The following is a 26,421-nucleotide window of genomic DNA, read 5'->3' on the forward strand; positions in this document are numbered from 1 at the left end:
ATGCAAAGGGAGTCAGCAAATTATGATAAGGTATCAATAAAAAAAATTAGGAATAGAAACATGACAGTAAGATCACATTCTGGGAAAAACTAGATGCCTGAAATGAGCCCAGAGAAAAGATGTCAGGAGAGTTCTGACTGGAGAAGAGTGTGATTGTAGGTTTTTGTTTTTTTATAATTGATGGAGGGTATCAAAGCTTCTTTGGAATTTAGATTCTTGCATATGTTTATAAGGATGACTAACAGTTTTGTTACAGAATATCAATATTTACCTCACACCAGAGATTATATTCTTTGCATTTTTATTTTTAAAAAATTAAATATTGGCTTCAAAATGTACATGTGATTTGGCAACTTGTCAAAATCCCTACCGGAAAAACGGTGAGCCAAGCTTTGAAACTCCTATTCCTCCTGTCACCGCGCGTCGCTCCTCAAGCTGAACACTGGCCACGAAGCAAAGGCAGTATTTGTGCTGTGAAGAGATGGGGTCGGGGGAAACGAAACAAATCCTGATCATGTCTGAATATGACCAATATGGAGTAAGATCTCTGAAGAAGAGGCCAAGGTCCCAGGTACCTAGTAGAGGGTTAGATCAGGAGGAGGCAACCCTCAGGCCAGAACAGCCGTGGGCAGAGCCCTCCATGAGGCAGGACAGTCTAGCAGGAAAGGGTGGGAGGTTACATAAAGAGTAAGCTGGCCAGGCAAAAGAGGAAGCAAGCAGCTGCCAGCAAGTGGCTTGGACCAAGGGCCTGATGGTACAGTCATCCCTTTTACAGAGTTCTGACTGCCTGGGATAAGCCCAAGGAGGAAAACGCCAAGCATATGTTAGGCACACTGCATGAGCAGGGAGCCACAAGGGGAAGCCATCCCTGTGCTCTGTTCCTGGGGTGAAGCTCTAGGGGCCTCTCAGACAGCCGAGCACCATCTGTGCTGCTCTCAGCAGCTGAGAATGGGGAGTGCCCATCCTAAGCTTGCTCTGCCCTCCAGCACTCATGCCCTCACACAACCTTAGTAAGGGACCTACCATGTGCAAAGTACCAAGAATCAGGGCCCAACACCGTTTCCTTCCCTTGCAGTAAAGCTCACTGTGAATGCACACATGTGGGCAGATATCCAGTGGGACTAATGAAACCAGCTGATAGGGGCTGAACATCACAAACTTTCAGGAAAGTAGCGAGTAGGTTAAAGGGAAAACATCCAAAGGCCCAAGCCATCCAAAGTCACCTCCTCATCCCTCATTGCGTTCACACCCCAGGCCTATGAAGGAGCCACGGTGTTACCCAACTTAAAAAGAAAGGGCCTGGTAAGCAGATTTCCCCTGCTGTGGCAAAAACTGAGCCCGCCTCTGTATTCAAACATCACCCAAGCTGGATACACTTTCTTTCATGAAGTTGATGGTGTGTCGTAAAGAGCCAGCCATTGTGTAGTGTGGTCACCCCCTAAGTCTTGGTTATCTCTGCCCCTTCCAGTTAATGTTGGATCTTTTCCTTAAACCTAGGGCTCAAGAACAGCTGTGAAGCCACCTGACAAAGTCTTGGCCAACACCGGGCCCTGGAGCCTGCTCTTTCTGGTCATATCACCTACCTAGGTTCCTCAAGAGAGCAAGGATTCATGGGAAATGGAGAGCACAAGCTGGGGAGCACCCGCCGTGAGGTGCACAGGCTTAGGGAGTACAGGTGGGAAGAGTGTGAACTGGAGGGAAGCACTAAGCTGCAGGGAGCACCGAGGACAATGACGACGTGGCAAGAACACAGACTGGGAAGCCTAAGCTTGGGCAGCACAAATTTGGGGAGCACAGGCTCGGGGAGAGCAGACTGAAGGCTGCATGGGCTATAGAGGAGCCCAGCTTGAGAGCACATGTTGTGGGGAGCACAGGCTGGAGGGAGCACATTGAAGAACAGGCTGGGGAGTGTACAGGCTGGGTGGAGCACAGGCTAGGAGAGCACCAGCTAGGGCCGCACAGGCTGGAGGAAAGGGTGGGTGAGAAGCTCCAAAGCTTGACCAAAGGAAGGAGGCAGCTTCCCAGCCCAAAGCAGAAGGCTGAGGCACATTTATTTAGACTCCCGGGACAGGCTGCTGCAGCTAGATCCCAGGGGTTGGAACAGGGTCCGATGGCTACATTTGCCCTCCTTCTGACCCCAAACGGTGTCCGAGGAGTGAGCTGGCCAGGGCAGCACACCTGTGAGATGTCTTTTCTCCAACTCAAGTTCCCAGCACCCTCCATCCCCTGCTCTGGCTACAAGCTCATGAATGGCCAGCAATTGGAAGCCTTAAGGTCAGGCTGTTGAGAATTAGTATCCCTACCTGCCCTGTAGCCTTGGACTTGGCATGAAGCACGTAATAACGTGTCTGCTATTGTGCCTGGCCGGACCTAGGCTCAGATAGGGCCACCAGGGATCAATCTGACGTGTAGTGTTCTTCGGGAGCTGTGGTCCATAGTTCTGCTTACTAAGGTTGTGGAGACTGTCAGAAACCAAAGCACTCGCCTATGGAAGGGAATCCATGCCTGCCCTTTGCCAAGTTTGAGAGAGCTATCTAGTCCTTTGCTGTGCTTGGTATGAACATCTGACTCCCCCGCCCATTACCGGGTCCAGCCAAGAAGAACCTAGTACCTACACTGGAGGTGACTGCAGCAACCCCGCCCCTGGGCTTAGTAGGGCGGGAACTGCCAGAGTCCTGGGACCAGGTCTGGTCTAGGTGGCCTCAGCCCTACTACCCTCTGGGCGCTCAGGTGGGTGCAGACCCCCCGGGCGGCCGCTGCGCGGAGTGGCTCCGCCCCGAACTGTCACGGACAGCGCAGGCAGGCGCAGGGTGCACCCCGGAGGCTGACGTAGTTGGAGACATCTGCGGAGCCCAAAGTCTCCCCGGCCCGCCAGTGACCACGGCCCTCAGGGCGCCACCCCCGGCCCCGCCCCAGGCGTCCCCGCGCTACCGTTTGGCGACACTGCGGCAGGCAGCGGGCGCGTTGCCATGGCGGCCGGGCGCGCGTAGCTGGCGGTGCCCAGCTCAGCCGGGCAGGCTCACAGGCGGCGGCCAGCTTAGAGGGGATCTGCCCGGAAAAGGACCCTCCAGACAAGGGATCTGACCCAGAAGAAAGCTGCTGGAGAAGGGATCCCAGACCGGAGCGTTGTCCAGGGTCGGAGTTCCAATCTGCGCGCAGGCCCTTCTGAGCGCCAAGATGCAGGCCATGGACCCAACCTCTCGGGGCTTCTATGAGGAAGATGGCAAGGACTTGGACTTCTACGACTTCGAGCCGCTCCCCACTCTGCCGGAGGATGAGGTGAGCCCGTCCCAGAAGCCCACCTGCCCCTGAGAAGGGGTGGGGAAAAGGAAGAGAGAGAGCACATAGATTCCTGCTGCATAGATTCTGGCCCCCCTAGGGTATCGACAGCTAAGGGTTCTTGCCCTCAGCCCCACCCGCCACAGAACAGCTGGAATGCTATATGGGACAGCAATGAGACTGTCCCTGCAAAGTTGGCTGCTGGAGGAGTGAGTGGGCTCTTGGTTTTAATCCTTGAACAGACTGGGGGGGTGGGGGGCTGATCCTGGCAAGTAGGGACAATAGGGACAACCCTGACCTCCACATCTGGCTAGGTGCTGAAGCAGATGTGCTTGGGGATGAGGAGACCCCTTCCCAGCACTGAGGGTGCTTCCTGCTCTGAGAAACCTCCCTCCCCCAAGTCCCCTGAGAGCTTCTAGTCCAAAACTGACTTGGGCTCCACAGAGCCCCTCCTGGTTGGAGAAGCTAGGTGCCCTGCCCCCAGACCCCCAGACAATGGTCATACATAAACCCCATGCTTTGGAAAAGCATGACAAGCAACCAAATATATATATATTCCGGGAGGCATCTTGACCTCCCTGAGATTACCAAATCTTTGGGGAAATCCTCCCAAGCCAGGCTCTGGAGTCCCTGGGACCGGTCTGTCACCCTTTAGCCCCTTAGATGCACTGATGCTAGAGACTAGCCTTTGCAGCTGCTCTGGCAAGCTGGTAAGAGTAGTTGACCAGAACCATCCTGAAGCATAAGCCTGTTTAGCCCTGGCAGCTCTTATATTCCCCTTCCCTGGAGGAGTGGGCTCTGAAAGGATTAAATAAAAAAAATAAAAAATAAAAAAAGTCCATTGCTTCTGCCTGCCCCACCTCCAGGGCCCTCTGAGTAGTGCTGGGGTTGGTGCTCCCCCACCCCCACCCCAAGTGGCCTGGATTTGGTGCAATTTAAGGCTGCAGAGAGGAGAGGCTAGAGAATAAATAAACCTTTGGACATCTCCTGGCTTTGATGAAAAAGAAAGGGTGCCCTGGGCACAAGGCTTTCAGAAGTGCTGGAGGACAGGACATGTCCTAGGGTGTCCGTGGGAGCCTCAGCTCCTGGTCACCACTAGAAGCAGATCTGAGAATCTCTGTGCCCTTTTGTATCAGCCACTGAGCTTGGAGGGCTCACCCTGAACCTGGCATTTGAGGCAGTGGTACCATTCCATCAATAGCACCCAAATCCACAGGTTGAAGCTGAGTCTTGCACCCAGAGTACGCTCTGTCTGCCATGTCCTGACACCGTCTGCATTAGCAATGTCCTTGGTCCCTCTGGGTTAGGGAGTTTTCATATACACAATGCATGAGATATCCATCCTCACACTGTGATGCTTCCTTTGTGTGAACTGGAATTCCCCCCTTTGAACGGCATTCAGTGGGAAGTTCAGGAGAGTCCCTTACCTGAGCAAGAATGCTACTTTAATTCCTATAAACGAGAGGGGGCTGGTAAAGAGGGCAAGTGTAGGGTGCTTGCCTAACACACACAAGGCTTTGGATTCAACACCCAGTGCCTCAAGGAAACTGAACAACAACTTAGTCTCTAAAATAGGAGAAGAGTCTGCCTGGCCTGGCCTCAAGCCAATGTGTTGAGTCTCATGTCTAAGAATACACCTGAAATTAGATTTTAGGCTTCCTGCAGTCAACATAGTCCCCATTAAGGTTTTTAAATTCATGTTCATCAGTGGCACGGGTCACACGACTCTGTCCCTGGCACAGCCTTCAGTATCTGGCTGCATTTGAAAGCCGTCCAGAGTAAGGTGGCAAAGAGTTAGGTTGCCACCTGTCCTGCAGCTCTATCCTGGAGAATCCCTTGTGGTCAGTGTGACACATGCAATGGCGGTGCTTGGGCAGGTGAGGTGAGGCCAAATCCAGGCTACGTAAAGCATATAGGACATCGGAATTCTCTGCACTACAACCAAGAAACAGAGCCCTGCAGAGCCCCAGGAGCCCGTGAATATGTCTACCCTCTCATGGCCTCAAGAAAATCCAAATGGCTTGGGAACATGCTGTCTAACCCCATGCTAACTGGTAGAGAGCTAAACATGCTTGCTGAACGCCTTTCGGTGACTGCCACAGATGACACCGGACCTGGTATGTGTGAACAGGCCCTTCCCCTGTGGTGGGAGTGAAAAATGCCTGTCAGAAAACATCTTGGCATTTTCTTGTGATGAAGAGACCAGCACCTGCATCTCAGTAATTTCTCCAGGGAAACAGCACATGAGTAGGCCATGTACCTATGAGAAAGCCCACTGGACACTTGGAACTCACCATGAATGGACCAGCTTGCCCCACTAGGTGGTGGAGGCTGAAGCCACGCTGTGTCCCCTGATCTCTTAGACTGAAACAACAAGAAGACCCTGGATGCACAGTAGAGATGCTCTGACCAAAAATTATGTAAGGTGGACTTCTTGGAGGAGATGGCCTTTCCTGGATTCAACATGGAACATCAGTCTTTCTGGACATGGAAAATAGAGTCAGAGACAAAATAGTAAGGCTGGATCTAGGTGGAACCATAGCTGCTGGAAAGGCTGGCATGCACCAAGTAGCTGTGGTTGAGGGTCCAGCAGTGCTGGGCAAGAGGTGGGTGATGAAACTGGTCTTCAGGAATACAGAGCAGTACTGGTTTGTTGATGAAGATGGCACCATTGAATCAGCAGAGAGTTCTTAACTGTTCCCAAGCCAAGGAAAGCCTCTCAGAACCTCCGTGTGTTGGGCTGGCCTTGAGGACTGAAGATAAACAGGGACCCACAGCAGAAGTTCTCCCGTTAGAAAGAGGTTTTTCTCACTGTGCCCTTAAGGTCCATATAGTATGTTTTGAAACAGACTCTGAGCAGAAGGCAGCCTAAAACCAGCCAGGAACCCTGAGCCAGCAAGGTGGGCACTTGAGGGCAGACACAGCCCACAGAGCACCTTGCAAGCTCCTGCCTCCCTGCTGGGGTTTGGCTGCTCATAAACTGAGACTGCCAACAAATGCTGCCAGCATCAGTTTGTTGGCAGGTCCTGTTAGGATAAGCTGAAAAGTTAATTGGCTATAAATGTACTTGAAATGTGCATGCTGACCCCTAGAGTCCCTATAACCCAGCTCCAAGTCTGTCTAGAGGAAGGAAAGCTCTTAAATGCACATAAGCCCTTAAGCAGAGCACCCTGCAGTAACCAGATAAGGGCTTGCCCTCTGAAGCTCAGGCATCAGCTGAAGTGTCTCTCCCCAGAGCATGGCCCCCAATCCCCCCAGAGTCTCACTCTTTCCAGCCAGGATCAAGTTGACTTTGTACCATCACACAGCAAGCAGAAGACTGATCTTCTTGCCAGCAGGGAAATTACATAGGTGATGCCCACTCCCACACCCTTAAGCACCACCCTGACAAGGCTGGTGAGGGCCAGGCTGGACTGTGAAGGGACTTATCACCCACCAAGGACCTGAGCCTATATAGGGCAAATGGAGCCACAGACTTGGCTGGAGATCAGGACATGCTGGCACGAGCTATAGGAGACTACAAGCCTGGTGCTCACAATACCTGGGGCTGCATGAGACCCATGTAGGGTCTTGGCATGGGAACACCATACAGACCCACATCTATAGGAGTGAGCTGTTTACTACTCATGGGCTCACAGCAGATCTGTAATAGCTCCTAGACACGATTCCTTGTGGAGCCAAAGTCAGAGCCCTGTGGCAGGCTGAACATACTGCACTGGGAGCTGAGCTCTGTGCCAGATAAACCGGGCTACCTATCTCCAACCTGTTGAGGAAGCCAGTGAAGACACACACAGGGTAAGCTCCTATCTCCAGGGGTGACCAAGAGGATCTACTGGAATGGAGGGAGAATAGACTGAGTTTGGGTGGCTAGCGAGTGACATCTGAGTCTCTCCTGGTCTGTCATCCTTGTCCCCAGTCCTTTAGCCAAAGCCTTTCCCTGCCCCCCCCCCCACCTCTGGTGGTACTGATTTGGACAAAAGACAGTCCTTTCTCCTACCTGGCAAAACTGGAGCAGACGTAGATCCAAGAGGCAGATGGCCCCAGAGCCCAGAACTCAGGCCTGGGGTCCCTTAGCACTCAGTGTGCAACATCGGCAAGGTCTGCAGCTATGAAAGCTGACTCTGACTTGAGGTTGTCATGTATGGAAGGGCTAATAATCCTGTCATTGGAGAAGGCTTTGGCCACGGCCAGAAGCAATGACTCAGGGCCCATGGCATTCGTCCTAGAATCATACAAATAACCCTGGGCTCCTGCTTCCCCAAGTCATGTCCCCCTACCACAAATTGACACTGGGGACTATAGGTCTTCAGCGGCTCTGAGGTCTGACCAGGCTCCCCACTGTCAGGAGCATCTTCCTACCAGACCTAAGTAGGAGGCAGTGATGTAGGCTGCAGGATGGCCAAGCAGCATGTCTGGCAGGGTTGCCTTCTGCTGGCGGCACATCCTGTGATGGCTGTGAGCAGGCAGGCCTGCTGGCCAGCGTGAGCAGCAGCAGTGGGGAGCCAGCAGGCCCTGCCGTGGGACTGGGACTGACTCAGACTCACGTCGTGAGCTGGCTTCATTTCTCCTACATGGCACAGCCCCACAGGGTCCCACAGGGTTGCATACTACCTCACTTTTTTGTGTCTGCGTAGGGTGGCATAAATGTGTATGTACAAAGCATGTTGTGTGGGATTGTATGAACATGTATGTACAAGCATGTTGTACAGTGTGCAGGCATATTCCTGTGTGAAGGGGTGGTGGGGTGGTGTACGTTTGGGGTGTGTGTGTGTGTGTGTGTGTGTGTGTGTGTGTGTCTTCAGCCAGGGCCAGTGGGCATCAGTAGGGGCTTCGGTTCTCCTGAATTCTAAGGAGTCCTTGGTACTACAAAGAAACCACAGGCTAAAGCCCCGGGTAGAAAAAGTGCTTAACAATCAGGAAGCTTCTGTCACAGGAATAGGTCAGGGAATGTGACCTCACCAAGCCCTACTTTGCACTCCAAGAATGAAATGGCTTGTGCATATGCGGGCTCTGACACCCACACAGAACCTAAAGGCTCAGGCCAGTCTCTTGAGATTCCTGCTCTTGACTTCATCCATTTGGTTGGTTGCTTGCTTGGTTGGCTTAAGCATTCTGTCTTTTCATCTGCAATCGCTGCTCATGAGGGTGCCTTACAGTGTCAGCTAGAAGCAGAGACATTAAGGACTGCCGTTCGCCTGTAACTTGAGCAGCCCATGTCCTGGGGCCACAGCCACAGCTGGAGAAGCCAAGGCTATGACCCTTCTTCGTCACCCCACTATCCCGGACAAGGGGTATCCATATCCTTGCCAACACCAGCCCCCAGCCATGTTCCCAAAGAAACTCCCAGGCACACATGTCAGTGGGTGGTACACAAACACATGAACACAGAGATGACAGGGACCTGAGAGCAGCCAAGCAAGAACCTTGCAGTCTAAGAGATCTAATACGAATGAGTCCAAGTGTGTGTGAACATGTGTGGGCAACTGTGGCTGTGCTTGTGAGTCCAGATGTGTATAGTGGTATGTATCATTGTATGGAAGTGTTTGTACTAAGCGTGAGTGTGTGTATGTGGAGACAGGTATGTATGGAGGTATGGGCTTCTTCTGAGCAGCTCACAGCTAGTTTCATCAAAGGTTCCACGATTATGACATTCAAGGAACAACAGGATGGCTCTGTCTAAAAAAGGGCCTGGCCTAAAACCCGTTTCCTGACTGTAAATGAAGCGCCACCACGAGTCATCTGTTTCCCTGAAGCGTTGTTTTCATCACATAGTACTAGGTCCTTCCTGGGGCAGCCCTCTGTGGGCTCACACCAAGCCTGTCTTGGCAGGAAAATGTGTCTCTGGCTGACATTCTCTCCCTGAGGGACAGAGGCCTCAGTGAGCAGGAGGCCTGGGCCGTTTGCCTAGAATGCAGCCTGTCCATGCGGAGTGTCGCCCATGCAGCCATCTTCCAGACCCTGTGCATCACACCTGACACCCTCGCCTTCAACACCAGTGGAAACGTGTGCTTCATGGAGCAGCTCAGTGGTGAGGAAGCGTGGGGAACACGGGAGGGGTGGGGGATACCCAGTGCAACACTTGAGGTTGGATGTGAGCACCAAGTGGATGAGGACACAAGCCCTGGGTTACGTTGGGAATCTGATGGGATCCTCTGTTCAAGGCAGCACAGAGAGAGAAAGGAAGATGGGTATTGAGTTTGAATGGCCCCTGTAAGCCCAAGACTGCCATACGTCCCCTCAGAGAGCCAGAGAAGTGCTCAGCCATGATTCTGAACTCTATTTGGGCATCATAAGAGGATGCCTAGGTCACTGTCTTCCTTAGGCTGGCACTCCTGGCCTGCAGGAAGTAGATGCCGGGGACCTCAAGGTCACACTTAACTGGCCAGGTAGGCTGACTACCCATTCGAGCTTTTGCCAGGAAAGTTTGGGTCTCTCAAGTTAGGAGGCCAGCTTCAAGAATCCAAACAAGAGCCAGGCATGGTGGAGCACAGCTATGATCCCAGCACTCAGGAGGCAGAGGCAGGCAGGTCTCTGTGAGTTCGAGGCCAACCTGGTCTACAAAGTGAGTCCAGGACAGCCAAAGCTACACAGAGAAGCCCTGTCCTGAAAAACTTCTTTTTAAAAAATCCAAACAAATTTCTTTTCTTCTTCCACTAACTTTTATGGTCCAAGTGTGGTGTATTGTTGCCTTGGAGGCTTGCAACCTTCCTTAGGGCAATCAGCCTGAGCAACGGGACAGAGGTTCCATGGGATGTGTTCTCTGCCTGGCTGTCCTAGGAGGCTCCTAGGGTCTGAGCTCTGGGAGGTGGGGTACTTTCTTCACCAAAGGGCAAGATCAGAATGCCTTCTCTTTTCTTCTCCAAGATGACCCCGAGGGTGCCTTTGTACCCCCAGAATTTGACCTGACTGGAAACACCTTTGAGGTAAGTACTAGTAAGCAGTGATTCAACAAGCCTTGCCCTCTTCATCTTTGGGGTTACCTTTGTTACCATAATCCTGTGGCCTTGATGTAGTAAACTGTCCCCAGTAGAGTCTCCCTTCAGGGGCCCCATTTCATCCTGGTGGCTACTAGAAGACATGTGGGTGTTCAGGGGTGGTCTTGGACATCTCTGTCAGGGTTGGTATTAAGTTTACTTATTGTAAGGTCAAATCAGACAGCCTCTCAGACTCACCAGTGACTTGTGGAAGGAACCAGAAAAAGCTATGGGCATTCACCACCCTTAAGAAATGCCTGAGGTGGGGAAAAGAAATGCCTGAGGAGGGTGGGACTAGGAGGAGAGATGGGAGAGGGATTGTGACTGGGATGTAAAAGGAACAAATAAATTAATGAGGGGGTGGAGAGATGGCTCAGTGATTAAAAGCACTGGCTGTTCTTGAGGAGGACCCGAGTTCAGTTCCTAGCTCCCACACAGTGGCTCAGACTGTGCTTAACTCCAATTCCAGGAGATCTGATGCCCGCGGTGTCCACTGAGAGAGAGAGTTTCTTTGTTTTGTTTTGTCTGAAATGGGGTCTTAACACATTGCTCTGGTGTCTTAGTTAGGGTTACTATTGCTCTGACAAAATGCCATGACCCAAGCAACTTAGGAACAGATTATTTGGCCTACACTTCCACATCATAGTCTGTCACTGAAGGGAGTCAAGACAGGAACTCAAACGGCAGGAACCTAGAGGCAGGAGCTGATGCATTGGCTGTGGAGGGGTGCTTCTTACTGGCTTGCACTTTATGGCTTTCTCAGCCTGCTTCCTTGCAGAACCACCAGGGGTGGCACCACCCACGATGGGCCGGGTCCTCCCCCTTCAATCATTACTTAGGAAACTGCCCTACAGCCAGAGCTCATGGAGGCATTTTCTCCATTGAGTTCCCCTCCTTTCAGAGACTCCAGCTTGTGTCAAGTTCACTGCCGTTCTCCACCAAGAGTTTCAAAGTTCTAGTCTTTACATGGAGCCCATCAGAAGCTGGTTTCCTTAGCTTCACTAATCTGTGGTTGGCAAACCAAAGTTGAATGTTCTCAGTGTACAAGGTGGTGTTCCAATACACACTAATGCTATAATATAATGTCCCGATATACAATGATACCATAGCATGAGTTACAATTTCATCTTTTTCTGGCCATTTTCCCAGTTCTGTTTATTAGCTAGCTGTGGTTTATATGAAACTACCATTCATCAGGATCCAGGCAAAGGCCCTCAGCTTCCAGATGTCCATGCCACTCTGCTGCATGGTTATTCACTCTTGTGTGAGCTCCAATCCTATTCTCTCTCTCTCTCTCTCTCTCTCTCTCACTCTCTCTCTCTCTCTCTCTCTCTCTCGCTATCTCTCCTCGTCTCTCTCCTCCTCTCTCTCTCTCTCTCTCTCTCTCGTTGTTGTTTTTTTTCGAGACAGGGTTGGCTGTCCTGGAATGGATTTGTAGACCAGGCTGGCCTCGAACTCACTTTGGCTTTTCTTCCCCCTCTCCCTCCTCCTTCTCCTCCTTTCCCTCCTTCTACATCTCCTTTTTAGTCTTAAGACAGGATCTCAAGTAATCCAGGTTGGCCTCAAACTCAAAAACTCAATATATCCAAAGATGACCTTGAACTTATGATCCTCCTGCCTCCACCTCCCCAGTGTCAGGATTCCAAGCATGCACCACAGAGTATGCTCGGCAAGCACCACAATGGTCTATGCTGTATTCTCAGCCCGTTGTGGTCTCTCTTGTCATCTCCTAGGAATAGTTTAAAGCTGTTACAGTTGGGGTCTTGGATATCTTGTATTATATTTACTGGTAACAACTTATCAGGTCAGGCATGGTGGCTCATGCCAACCTGGTCTACGTAGTGAGTTCCAGGAGAGCCAGAGCTACAGCGTGAGACCCTGTCTCCAAACAAAAGAAAAGAAATCAGGTTCTGAATCCATCCTGAGAAACAATGGTTTAGTTCTGGTTTTACTTTCAGTTTCCTGTTGTCCCTTTGTTAACTGTATCCACTTTCCTATCAAACCATCCTGCAGAATCTTGCTACTGTCTCTAACAACTCAGAGGTTCTTTTCATTTTCTCGTCTTTAAGCTGATCAGATCACCAGCAGTGTTTCCTATTGTCTCCTCCTGTTCCAGGGGCAAAGTTTGTTTCCCTTCCAACCCTCAGTGAGTGCAGCATCCAGTCTACAGTGGGAGTGCAGAGATCATCCCTCCTGCCTGGGGAACTGGTTACCATGACCTAACCACCTGGATGGCACTGGCCTTGGCCACATGAGTTCCTATCTGTTCTGATTATGAAGTATCTCTTGTCCTCTCAAAATGATCACATAATTTGCCTCACTGAGATGTTAATGTGGACAATTTTTTTTAAAGAAATCTGATTATCAGTCATTTATTTATTCTTGAATTTGGGGGGAGGTGTTAAAGATTTATTTATTTATTTTATGACTATGAGTGCTCTGTTTTCATGCATGTCAGAAAAAGGAATCAGATCTCATTATAGATGGTTGTGAGCCACCGTGTGGTTGCTGGGAATTGAACTCAAGACGTCTGGGAGAGGAGCCAGTGCTCTTAACTGCTGAGCCATCTCTCCAGCCCCAATGTGGACATTTTTTATGTCCTAGAATTATCACCCTTTCCCACCTAGGAAAACCCAAGCTAGCCAAGTGTCAGATCTCTCCTAGGCATTGTTGAGTTTGACAGATGCATACTTACTAGGGCTCTTCCAGAGTTTTATAGACAGCTGGTACTTTTCTACCCTACAAATGTTTTTGACCATCACTGGTTTCAGGATTGCTGTGAGCTTGTCTCTTTGCTCTGTTTGTACAAGAATAGAATGCTCTATGCCTTGCAAGTCTGGGAGGACTTGTTGAAAAGGGCATTGGCTTCCTTTGTGAATGATTTTTAAGTACCATCAATTTTTAATAGTTACAACACTGACCTTGTTTGTGCTATGAAAGGTTTGGGTCCCCCCACCCCCCACCCCTCACTTTCTTTTTTTAACTACAGCAGAAGAAACATGTACCTAACGGGCTGAGGTGATGCCTTTTGCCTCTCTATGGTGTCTGCAGATTTCCTGTTTGCATGCACTGGGCCACTCTTCCTTGCTTTCTCTCTTTCTCCTGTCAGTCTACCCAGGGGCCATTTATCTCGTTAGTTCTCTCAGAGCGCTCTCTGCATCTTCTGGTCCTTTGGTGGGGGAGGGGGACTTCTCTGTGTGTTCTTTGATATGGGTTCCTGTTTCTTATTCTCTCTTTTCTTTTGTTTGCTTTGAGTTCAATGCTGTTCTTTTTTTTTTTTTTTTTTTTTTTTTTTGTTGTCACTTCAGGGAGAAACTCATTCATGGTCATCTTCTTAGAGTCGGTATTTCCAGCTGTGAATCTCCCACAGCATGTGAGCTTTGCCATGCCATGTTTCCTTCTGGGTCGTCTTCTTCTTCTTCTTCTTCTCTTCTTCTTCTTTCTTCTTCTTCTTCTTCTTCTTCTTCTTCTTCTTCTTCTTCTTCTCTTCTTCTTCTTTAGTTCAGTACACGAATTATTCTGTTATGTGAATAGGTTGGGTTCGCCTTTTATGCAGACATGTACACAGAAGGCACGCGCGTAACAAGTACTCGGCCCCATAACTTTTCAAAAGCTGAGCTCTCTGCAGTCAGTATCCCAGTGGAGCCCTCACAATGAGAAACTGGCACCACTACACCCAGGGTGGCTGTCCAACCACACAGAACAGGGATGCTGATATCATCCTTTTCAGCTTCCTGTGGCTGGTCTCAGCAGGGCTGGTGGAGGCTGGCTCCTGTGCCCCGAATTGTGAGAACTGTCATGAGTGCATAGTCACTGGGAAGCATTCATTCCTTATCATTGTTTCTTATTTCTAAACACGCTGGGACTTTTTTTTTAACACATCTTTGTCTTTTTTTTCCTTTGGCTTTCTTAGCTGATGTGCTGAGGCACCGGAAGTGTGCCCTCCACCCCCCCCCCATACCTGCTGGGTACAGCATGCTCAGGTTTCCTTTGTTCTTTGAATCCTTGTGTTCCTTGATCAGGACCTAGCATTTTCCATGCAGCTCCGGCTCATTCATCCATTTGTCTGGATCTTCTGTGGCAGTCATTCTGTTTGATTTATTTACTTACCCTAGTACCCATCAAAATGCATTGAAATCAGCCTCTAGGAAAAGGTGAATGGGGCTCTTCCTGTAGAGGGCAGTGTGTTCCCACAGTTGCAGAGCATGTGGCCACAGAGCCAGAGAGGACCCTCTGCTCTCCAGGGGGAAGAGCTCTGTAGGGAGGATATTTCCGGTGGGTTGATTGCAGTACACCAGAGTGGTTAGCCAGGGTGGAAATGGGGTGGGGGATGTACCTCAAAGAGGGGTTCCTGGTCTCTGAGCTTCTTCAGTTCCCTGGATGATCAGTGACTTTCCTATGTTCTACACATAGAACACTCGGTCCTTCCTACCTTAACCTAATTATGGAGAGACTGTGTACATCAGGAAGTGTTCCCATGTCCACTCTAGGACGTATGGCCCTAGAACCATGGGGCACAGGGTCTTGGCTCTGCCCCAGGTTGGTTTGACTCTGGAGGCCTTTGTGGGGCTTGCCAGAAGCCCTCAGCAGTTTAGATGATAGAAACAAGGACAGAAGCGCAGGATCCAAGCGTGTCCTAGACAGTGTCTCTCTGGCTCAGGTACACCCTTTCTGGAACCTTCTAACACCAGCTCATCTACCCCAGACCTCCTCCTGTGTTCCAAACACCATCTAGACACACACATACACACGCACACACACACACACATGCACACACACACCTTCCTCTTTTGCTACCGAGACCAACTCCCCAACACTGGCTCTAGAATCTCCTGGGCTTGTTGTAGACAGTCTTCTCAGAACTGAGTATGGTGAGCCCCCTTGTCCAAAACCCCCACAGGCTGACTAGCTTCCAGAAGTTAACAATGGCCCCCCTTCTCCCCCACACCCCACTCCGCCTCTGCAATGTTCCCTCCTCTACATACACAGGTTGTTCTTGCCCTTGTCACTCTGGTGGGCTCCTGTGGTACCAGCCAGGATGGCCTCAGCCCTGTTACCTATCATTTGCTTGAGACTACAGTTCACACAGATGGCCATGATGATGGGAAGCCATGATGAATCAGGGACCTGTGAGCAAGGCTGACATGAAATGAGGCTCCATCGGGCATCTACAGGGGGAGGAGGTCCCCCTCAGTCACAGTCATAGGGGAGGGGAGTAAGGGGAAATTGGGAGGGAGGGAGGAATGGGAGGATACAAGAGATAGGATAACAATTGAGATGTAATATGAATAAATCAATAAAATATACTTTTTTTAAAAAAAGGAAAGAACTAAGGCTCCATCAAGGGGCTGGCTGGAGGCCTCTGCCAGCAGGTAGACCTCGGGCTCCAGACGGATAGATGAGTTCAAGGGGTCCAAGGATCTGGGGAGGTGTCAGCGTGGTGAGTGAGCACCAAATTAAAGGACAAGTAGACTGATACTGGACAGGAAAGGGCAGGCCTGCAGTCCCCTCTCCTTGCCCGTGTTCCTCTTATAGAATATAAGGGGATGATTAGACCTGGAAAGGTACTGTTTGTCTGTGACAAGGGTCAGTCAGGGTCCCAGCACTGGCTGAGAGTGCAGCAGACAGTGGCTGTATGCAGAGTGGACATAGCATGGGGTGAATCCAGGACGGCTGCAGGTAAGACCTGGGCCAACAATAACAAAAGACTTCCAAGGTATTCGAGGCCAGCTTGGTCTACTGAGTGAGTCCAGAACAGCCAAGGCTACACAAAGAACCCCTGTCTCGAAAAACAACAACAAAACACACACACACACACACACACACACACACACACACACACACACACACACGACTTCCAGTGTATGAAAACAACACACAGACCCAAATGAACGGCTTCCTTTGTATCAATAGTTTCAAGCTAGAAATTTAAGTGTGCCATTTATAAGAGCAACAAAACCCCACAGGAATTCCCATGATTAAGACAGCAGGGTTTTTCAGAAATACGAAAATCAAGTAGCATAACACAATGAACAGGCATTGAGACATCTCACTGTGCTCCTTAAATATAGATGGTTATTGGTGATTTAAAAGTAAAAATAAGAAAAGATTCTGACTACACACAGCTATTTCATTTTGCAAACAGATTGAAAGCAAAGGGAGGGAGCCCTTCTCAATTAACACCGGCTTTCCCTACCCCACCCCATGGAGGCCTTTCGCCTGCCTAGTGCCTAGTATCCCAGCCTTGTGTGGAGCCTGCCCTGGCTCTCCCATGCACAGGACCCTGTGCACTTTCAAAACAAAAGACAACTCATCTTTCCTCCTGCTCACATCCTGCTTGTGAATTACGCCTAAAGCAAAATAGGCTGCTGAGGAGGATAGGATTCCATGCCTTCCGCAGCAGATCCAGGGGGCAGCACACTGAATCAACATGGCCGACAGACATGCTGGTCTGCTCGGTCCTGAGTCTTGGCAGGGGGAAGCAGCCCCTTGCAGAGCAGGCACTAACACTCCTTGGCACCACAGGCTCACATCTACTCCCTGGGGGCCACCCTGAAGGCTGCCCTGGAGTACGTGGCAGAGCTGGAGCTGGAGCCCAGGATGAGCCCAGACCTAGAGGGACTGCTGAGCCAGATGCAGGCAGAAGATCCCAGGGACCGGCCGGACCTGGAGGTAAGCTGGGCATGCATGTTGCATGAACACACTGGTTGGTACAGGCAGCACAGACCCTGAAACCTCACTGGGGTTCCTTGGCTAGAACCCAGAGGCATTGCATTCTGTTGAAACAGAGGCCTTTTTTTTTTTTTTTTTTTTTTTTTTTTGGCTATACATTTCGTAATGAAAGTTATCAGGGTCAAAACAGTGTCTTCCTTTTCTACCAGGATGTACGCCTTGCTTTTTTTTTTTTTTTTTTTTTTTTTTTTTTTTTTACCTGAAAGTGCATGTGGAAGCAGGTGGCCTGGTCTGGGGATGATGGGTACCATCCCAGAGCTGTGCAGTTGGGTGGGTCTCAGGAGGCTAGGCCTCCATCTTGGTGAGCTGCACACCTGAGAGGCACCCTGGCGCCTGCAGAGCATCATAGCACTATGCGAGGAGAAGCTGCAGCCTGTGTCCTCATGCCGCCTGTGCCGCAGTCTCTCCGCCATTGGAAGGCGGGTGCTCTCCATCGAGTCCTTCGGAGCGTTCCAGGGTAAGTGTCATCACCTACACGTGCATGCCTATGCATGTATACATGCATACATACATACACATTCATATGTCACCTACATGTGCATGCCTATGCATGTATACATGCATACATACATACACATTCATATGTGTACACTGAGGCACTCTGCACAGAAGAATGCACACCCATATGCACATGTAGAAACATGCACCCTTACTCATGTTCATGTGTCCTCATACACCATATAAATACCACACTCACACACTTTGTTCAAAGCCAGCACATGTGTATCCCATGCAAACACACTCACATGTTTAATCAGTGCATATACAAATACACAAATGCCTGTTTATACTACACACTCCAGGGTAAGTAGGCACGCTGGTCTACATATCCACATTCAAGTGCATACCACATACACCCACACATGTGCATGCTGGGCACACACTGGAATTTTCAAATTCAGGCTCAGTGACTCCAGCTAGCCTTGTCTGGCGTACTCGCCTCTGCATGCAGAGCTGTTGCTGTGCATCTGGAAGTTACCACATTGGCCTCCACAGCCACCCAGAGCCTCAGTGTGGCTGGAGGGTCCTCCCTGACTAGCAAGCAGCACTATTTGTGACGCTGCAGCCCTGGTGACAGCCAGCATCACCCCAGCAACAGTGGAGGCTGACTTCTGAGTGCAAAGCCATAGACAAAATACTGAGTAAAGCAGGCAGCAGAGTTGCTGTGGTATGTGTGCAAAAGTGCGCGCCATGGTGTGTACGTGCAAGGCCATGTGCCATAGCGTGTGTGCAAGGCCGTGCTGCATGCCAGTGTGTGTAAAAGACTGTGTGCCCTATGACTGCTACCAGATTCCATTTCTCCCCCTGGGGAGTGGCTTGTGTGTAATAATCATAATGGAAAAATGAGGAGCTTTGGGATAAAGTAATTAGATGGGCAAGGGCTGATCCTCTGGGAAGCTCAGCCAAGAGGGAGACCCAGAAGCTTCCATTCAGAGACTTTAATTGGCTGAGTTATGTGACTCTAGAGCCTAAGGGACATCTGGGGCCTATGCTAAGGGAACAGTGGGGATCTAGGGGTGCAGGACAGGTAAGCCTGCCTTGTGAGACACTGGGGAGGGAGTCTGTGGTGATGAGTGTGACAAGGCTAGAGGTGGCTCTCCTGTCCCAAGCTTCCCTGTAATAACCATTCTGTACCTTCTGCTCAGACCTCAGCGAGAACACATGGAGGGGAAGACCTGCTCCAAGAAATGTGGGCCCCAAGAAGATGCCTGGGGACCTCAGCACTGATCCAGAGGCACTGTCCTCCCCAAGGGGCCTACTCCAGCCTCCTGCCTCCACAGATGCAGAGCAGGAGGCCAGTCATCGGCCCAGAGCCTCTTCCCCCAAACCCCTGCTGTCAGCCCCTATGAGAAATGGTGAAAGCCCTGGACAGGAAGGGCTGGCCAGCCTTGTCCTGGATGCCAGGTGCCCCCTGGGCGAGCTGGACAGAGACATCCTCAGGAGAAGCCGACTAAAAAAAGCTCAGACGTTTCCCAGGCTACTGCAGGAAAGCCCAGAGGCCAGCACTCTCTGCCTATCACTGACCAGCTCAAGAAACCAGCTGACCATATCTGAGTTCTTCCCCCCAGACTCCAAGAAGCTCTTCCTGGAAGGGAAAAATGGCCTTTCTGGCTTCAAGGCACAGTCCAAAAGCAGACTTTGGCCAGAGCAGGAGCCTGGAATCGAGCTGGATATGGCACCAGGTGCGGGCCGTAATCCACATAGGAGTCCGGGAGCCTCGGGACAGCTGGAGGCTTCATCTTCTAGCCAGGGACCTGTGGAACACAAACCTTTGCCCTGCCCTGTAGACCCCAGGGATTCAGACCATGAAGGCCAAATACCTAGGAGTGAAGAGGGATTTCCAGAAGGATCCAGACAGCTGGGAAGTGCAGCCACAGAACAGGTATGTGATGAAGGAGCCGCTGAAAGTCTGTCTCTTTAGCCTTCATGCATAGCTCACACAGGGCCTGCTCTGCCCTTTCCTGCCTTCACTCTTCGCCAATGGTTAGCAGTTCTTTTGAAGGGCACTTCAAATTCAAATTGGGGAAGATACTGGATGTCACCCCCCAGGCATGGGTTCCCTGTGGCCTTTCTAGATGTGCAAGTTTACCTCTGGAGAGCCTAGAAAACACCAGTCTCCTCAACCCCCACCCATCCCTGTCAAATAGATAGCTCCTAGTAGTGCTAATTTAGGGGCCCAATCACTGTCCAAGCCTCACTTCAGAATAGGTTCCATAAGATTCATACTTGACACTGGGATGCAATTCTAGTGCATAGGTCTACAGACAAGATACAGTACACACTAAATGTGTTTCCCCTTGGCTGGTCAATGGGTTCCTCAAAGCTCTGTGTCCCTGTGTTTCTCAGAGTAAGGACACCTGAGCCAGTGACCTAGTATTATTCATCCATCTACCTAAGTATCAACCTGCTGCTATCTACCATCAGCCCTGTTTCCCGCCACCGTCTGTTGCTCCCAAGGAGAGGGCGTGAGGCAGGTGGTTCTATGGTATATATTGTCATCCACACATTGGTGAGAGCTTCAAGAGTTCCCATGCAAAGTGTGGTGACTTAAAAAGACATCTGGTGTGTGTAGGGTCAGTGATGCAGATGGTCTGCATTGTCAGCCTGGGATACACACAGGTTGTCAGCCACCACCTCAGGATTTCCTCACAGGGCACAGCCACCTCACAACACCGCTTTCTAGATGGATAAGGAGAGGCATGAGTGGCTGGGTAGCCTGTGGGTGGGGGAATGCACTGCTGAAGAGGAGAGTTGAGGCCTTTAGCTTGGAACAGAGCAGAGCAGACCAGTGAGTCTGGCTTTCACCTTAGCCATCTGGTCAACCTGCCTCAGATAGAGAATGCCCAGGACTCTCCAAACCTCAGACTCCTACATAAGGAAGGCCCAGAGCTGGGAGCCCTCACCTCAGATCCAAGGCTCTTTTCTCTCACCTGTACCACCAAAAGCAGTACAGATGAGCTCGTGAACAAAGAGCCGCAGAACTGATTTGTCTAACATGTCAACCCTTCTGTGCACAGGCCCAGCAGATAGCATCTCAAGTGAAGGGATAGGCTCTGAAAGCTTCCGTGAACATGTGCACTTCTATGGGGACCTTGTTCTCAGAGCTTCAGGTGGCCTCCACAGGCAGGAACTCTCTCCTAGGCCCATTAGTTCTTTTCATTTGAAGATGGGTTAAAACACACATAAACACAACCATTTGCCATTTTAACTACATCTAAATGTCCTTAGCCCAGTGTCTTAAGAACATTCACATGCTGCTATCTCCAGAGATTTTACATTTTCTGCACCTGAGTTCTGCCTCCCGCAAACACTGATGCACCCCCCCCACCCCCATCCCTCTCCACAGCCTCACCATCTGCTATACTTTTTTTTTTTTTTTTTTTTTGCCTTTACAGATACAACCTAGTGTATGAAATCAAAAAGCTTCTGTTCTATTGTCTAGCTTGTCTCAGCATAATATCCTCAAGACTCATCAATAGTCAACACTGTAGTGTCCCCTCCTCTTCTTTTTACCTCTTGTCTCATGGTGCCCAAACAGTCTTGGAACTCACTATGGAGCCAAGAACGAGTCTGAGTTCTTGGTCTTCCTGCCACCACCTCTCTCTCAAAAGCTGGGATGACAGGTGTGTGCCACCACACCCGGCTCCTAAGTGTTCTTATTGTCCTCCTCCATATCCTTAGAAATAGTTAAAACATTAAGTTTCACACTACATATTTTAACACACGAGCACATGGAAGTAAAAGTACTCTTCCTTTTATTTTATTTACTTATTTATTTATTTTTGGTTTTTTTGAGACAGGGTCTCTCTGTGTGGCCTTGGCTGTCCTGGACTCGCTTTGTAGACCAGGCTGACCTCAAACTCACAGTGATCGTCCTGCCTTTACCTTCCAAGTGCTGGGATTAAAGGCGTACACCACCACACCCAGCCCCGCTCTTCCTTTTAAAGCTTGAACAAAACTGTAATACTCTGTCCCATGGATAGACCACATTTCTTCTGTTTTTTTAACCTTTATTTTAATTTATGTGTATGGATATTTTGCCTCCATGTGTGACCATGCACCATGTGCATGCCTGGTGCCCACAGAAGCCAGGAAGAGGGCACTGAATTCCCTGGAACTGGAGTTACAGGTGGCTGCGAGCTGCTGTTTTGGTGCTGGGAACTGAACTCAGGTCCTTTACAAGAGCATCAAATGATCTTAACCACTCAGCCATCTCTCCAGCCCCTGAGCCACATTACTTTATTCACTTCATCTATCCATGGATGTTTGAGCTGGTTCCCCTTTTTGGATCTGGTGAATGATGAAAGGCCTTGAGCCTGGATGGACAACTGTCCACTCTCAGGTCTTAAGGGACACCCAGAAATGAAACTTGGATCTTTTTAAAGATTTATTTATTTATTATTCATATAGTATTCTGCCTGCCTGTACACCTGCAAGCCAGAAGAGGGCACCAGATCTCACCATAGATGGCTGTGAGCCACCATGTGGTTGCTGGGAACTGAACTCAGGATCTCTGGAAAAACAGCCAGTGCTCTTAACCTCTGAGCCATCTCTCTTGAGCCCTGTTGGATCTTATATAATGTTCTGTACCTTCTCTGAGGAACTACCATTTTCCCCATGGCAGCCCTACCATTTCATGGGTGAGGACTCCAGTTTCTCCATGCACTCAGCCACACTCATTGTTAATTTGAAGAACTTCTCCAGTCCCTTGCATAGGGGGGACACTGCATGTGGAAACTGAGGCACTAGTCACCTGTCACTCTCTGTGTTTCCTTGGCACCAAGTAGACAGAGCATTCTTTTTTTTTTTTTTTTTTTGGTTTTTCAAGACAGGGTTTCGCTGTGTAGCCTTGGCCATCCTGGACTCACTTTGTAGACCAGGCTGGCCTCGAACTCACAGCGATCCGCCTGCCTCTGCCTCCCGAGTGCTGGGATTAAAGGCGTGCGCCACCATGCCCGGCTAGACAGAGCATTCTTATGACTCTTCTCTCCCACAGAGCCTGTCCTTGCAGGACCTTCTGTCTAAGCTAGGCCGGCCCTTCAAGGAGTACGAGTTGTGGGCTTTGTGCCTCTCCTGCCTCAGCACTCTACAGACACACACGGAGCACCCAGGTGATGGGGCACCCTGCTCTGCCTGAGCCCTGGGACCAAAAGCTGGGGAGGGAGAAACAGGAGTGGCAAAGTCAGTGCTGTGAGCCAGAGGCAGTGGGCCACATTTACCCCAGGGGAAGAGCACCTGGGTCTTGGCACAAAGAGGGACAGTGGAGACAATTGCCCTCAATATGGTCCCAGCGCCAATGACACCTCCTGCCCTTAAAGGAGTGGTACTGCCACCAGGGAGTGAAACCTTGGCTTGGGAGGTGGGGGAAGGGCCCAGGATGTTACACTAGTTTGTGACCCTCGTATGTTTAAGCCTGATGGATAGCCAGATAAATGAGCAAGTTCATCTCTGCTCTCAAAGTACCATGGGGAAGTAATGAAGGCAGCATCGGAGGAGACCAGGCTGTCATCCTCAGAGAAATATTGCCCAAGGACTATCTGCTATTAAGCTGCCTCTCAGCCATGAGTCTGAAGAATTCCAAGAGCCCAACCTCCCTCACGCAGTCATTCCCAGTGGCTGAGCAGTGTTGTCCCTATCCTCCTGTTTATTCTTAACTTAATGAGGGTGATACCCCAACAGTGTTCCCAGGCAACTGCTGGATGGAAGAGCCAGCCCTCTAGTGCCTGACTAGTCTTTTTTTTTTTTTTTTTTTCCCCAAGACAGGGTTTTTCTGTGTAGCCCTGGCTGTTCTGGACTCGCTTTGTAGACCAGGCTGGCCTTGAACTCACAGAGATCCTCCTGCCTCTGCCTCCCAGAGTGCTGGTATTACAGGTGTGCACCACCATGCCCAGTGCCTGACCAGTGTTGACAGGTCTCTCTGGTGTCTCTGTGTGGCCTGGAGTCCTCTGATGCTGGTGAGGGAGCTGTCAACACACAGCTGCATCCTTGCTTCTGCTCTGTTGCAGCCCACCTGTGCCTGGACAACGTGCTGGTAGCTGAGGATGGGACTGTGTTCTTTGGACCACCCCCTGCCAATGGTACACATGGGTAACCCTGGGGAGGGGCGTGGGGGGTGGCTGAGGGGGAGTGGGGGGGAGCGGGAGGGTGCTGAGGGGGAATGGGGGAGGAGCGGGGGCGGGGGAGGCGCTGCGGCGGGAGAACCAGAGCCGCCTAAGGTTGGAAGGAAAACCAAACTGTGTTTGCTCTTCTAGGCTCCTACAACTCACTCTTCCTGGCTCCTGAGGTGTCAGAAGAGAAGCTGGTAACAGAGAAGGTAACCATTTCACCTCTCTCGCTGTCTGCACCCTCTGCCAGTCACGGGCCAGATGATCCTAGTGGGAGCATCCATGTCTCACTGCTGTCCTCCATGAGTCAGGAGTGTGCCTTGGTACCCCCGGGAGGGACACACTCCAGTTCAAGGGCCTAGACCCTTCCGCCACTAACAGGCTAATAGGCTTTTATAAACGTTGACTCAAATTAACAATTACACTCAGAATATAGGGCAACTGCCAGCCTAGGAACCAGCTTAGCTGATCCTCTTGATTCAGTTAGTAAGGCCGGGGCCAGGTCATATAGGCTGGGGCCGTGGGGGCGGGGCCATGGGGGTGGGGCTGAAGAAATGAAGGAGCAAAGTGATACTGGACAGTGCAGAGCAAACCGAGAGGTTTTTCAATCTCATGCGCTGGACCCTCAGGCACAAGCAAAGAGAGCCTCCCGCAGGTCAGGCTTTCTAGCCAGTGGACCAGGAAGGAGCAAGGTGACTTCAGATGGCCTGGCTGCTCCTTGGCTCCTTGTGTTTGCACAATGCACACGGGGCCCTTTGGCAGGCTGAGAACTGAGACCCTGAGAGCCACAGAGGTGCACTGGTCTTGGCTGCTGATGCTGGCTGAGGGGCCTCCCAGGACTGGCTGAGTAAACCTAACTGTCTGAATTCAAGCCCTAGAACACAGAGATTCTGTTGAAAAACTGACACCTCGGAGATGTCCTCTGAGAACTGACGTCCTCTGTCCACTGCGGCATGCACTCATACACACACAATAGTAATAAGGTTTTGGGATTTTTGGTTTTTGCTATTTATTTGTGTTCATTTATGGTTTTTCGAGACAGGGTTTCTCTGTGTTAGCCTTAGCTGTCCTGGACTTGCTTTGTAGACCAGGCTGTCCTTGAACCCACAGATTCCCCAGCCTCTGTTGGGATTAAAGGCGTGCGCAACCACGCCCGGCCTTTTTTTTTTTTTTTTTTTTTTTTTTTTAAATATAAAGACTAGTCTGGAAGCCCAGGTGCAGTGGCACATGCCTGTAATCCCAGCACTTCCAACACTCAGGGAGACAGGCAGATCTCTGTGAGTTCAATGCCAACCTGTTCTACAAAGTGAATCCTGGAGAGCCAAGGTTACACAGAGAATCCCTGTCTCAGAAGAAAGAAAACAAAGGCAAACAAAGAATGTTACAGAACGTGAGCTGCTCTTGAGGGAGTGTAGGAGGTTTTCCCCCCTCCCCCCTCCCAGCAGCCACAGCAGGTGGCTCCCCCTGTAACAGTTCCAGAGTGTTGGATAACAGCTTCATTTGGTTATAAATGTCTGTGGAGGAAATACAACAGTGGGTGAGGCCAACAGGATGCAGACTCCTAGGGTGTTGACACTGGTCCACTGTGCAAGCAGCCCCAGTAAACAGCCCAGTAAAGATGCTGTGGAAACAGGACCAGGTGAGGCAGAAGGAAACTGGGGGCGAGAGAAATGAGAAGATAGCACTAAAACCAAAAACGGCAAAGGGGCAATTGCAGTCACCAGAGTGGCCAGAGACACCCCAAGCAGCTTCCCTGTGTATTCAGAGGCTTGGGTGAGATGGACACAAACGCCACAGCTCACCCAACATGAAACAGGTCTTTGTAATGGCCCATACCTATCAAATGACTTATATTTAACAATTCCAAGACTCTAGCACAGTGATTCTCAGCACAGTTCCTCATGTTGTGTTGATCCCCAACCACAAATTTATTTTCTTTTTTTTTTTGGTTTGGTTTGGTTTTCGAGACAGGGTTTCTCTATGTAGCCTTGGCTGTCCTGGACTCGCTTTGTAGACCAGACTGGCCTCGAACTCACAGCAATCCACCTGCCTCTGCCTCCCGAGTGCTGGGACTAAAGGCGTGCGCCACCACGCCCGGCTTCACAAATTTATTTTCATTGTTACTTCCTAACTATAATTTGGCTATTCTTTTTTTTTTTTTTTTTTTTTTTTTTTTTTTTTTTTGGTTTTTCGAGACAGGGTTTCTCTGTGTAGCCTTGGCCATCCTGGACTCACTTTGTAGACCAGGCTGGCCTCGAACTCACAGTGATCCGCCTGCCTCTGCCTCCCGAGTGCTGGGATTAAAGGCGTGCGCCACCACGCCCGGCTTTAATTTGGCTATTCTTAATGTAAATATTTTTGGAGCTAGGGGTTTGGAGTTCAAGGCCAACCTAAGTCTATAGAGTGAGTCTGGGACAGCCAAGGCTGCACAGAGAAACCCTGTCTTGAAAAAAAATTTCATTTCACCCTGATACTCAAATTGGACAGAGTACAAATGTTTCTCTATCATAAATATGAAAACAGAACTCTTGGAATATACACAAAATTCAGCAGTACGTGAAAACAATCTTACACTGAAAAAGCAGGATTTCTTCCAGGGATATTTGAAACCAGTCTTTTTCAATACTTGAAACTCAGTACAGGTCAGGTGTGGTGGCACACACCTGTAATCCCAGCACTCTGGACGGCAGAGCCAGGCAGATCTCTGTGGGTTTGAGGCCAGTTTGGTCTACAAATCAAGTCCAGGACAGCCAATGCTACACAGAGAAATCTTGTCTTGAAAAAAAAAGAAAGAAAGAAAGAAATTTTGTGTAATATAATGTATTAACTGA

General features: G+C 50.1%; 1 protein-coding gene across 1 annotated transcript in view; it reads left to right on the top strand.

Annotated features, from left to right (window-relative positions):
- The first annotated feature begins 2,669 nt into the window (after nt 1-2,669).
- Nucleotides 2,670-26,421, top strand: part of Kndc1 (kinase non-catalytic C-lobe domain containing 1) — a 53,670-nt gene continuing 29,918 nt past the window's right edge. Inside the window, 9 exon segments of the mRNA XM_051145553.1 lie at nt 2,670-3,279; nt 9,109-9,307; nt 10,144-10,202; nt 16,779-16,925; nt 17,325-17,442; nt 18,632-19,368; nt 22,483-22,597; nt 23,492-23,563; nt 23,738-23,799. Of these exon segments, the coding sequence (XP_051001510.1) occupies nt 3,178-3,279; nt 9,109-9,307; nt 10,144-10,202; nt 16,779-16,925; nt 17,325-17,442; nt 18,632-19,368; nt 22,483-22,597; nt 23,492-23,563; nt 23,738-23,799 (1,611 nt within the window). The 5' untranslated portion in view covers nt 2,670-3,177.

The sequence above is a fragment of the Acomys russatus genome, chromosome 5, assembly GCF_903995435.1.
Source record: "Acomys russatus chromosome 5, mAcoRus1.1, whole genome shotgun sequence".
Lineage (NCBI taxonomy): Eukaryota > Metazoa > Chordata > Mammalia > Rodentia > Muridae > Acomys > Acomys russatus.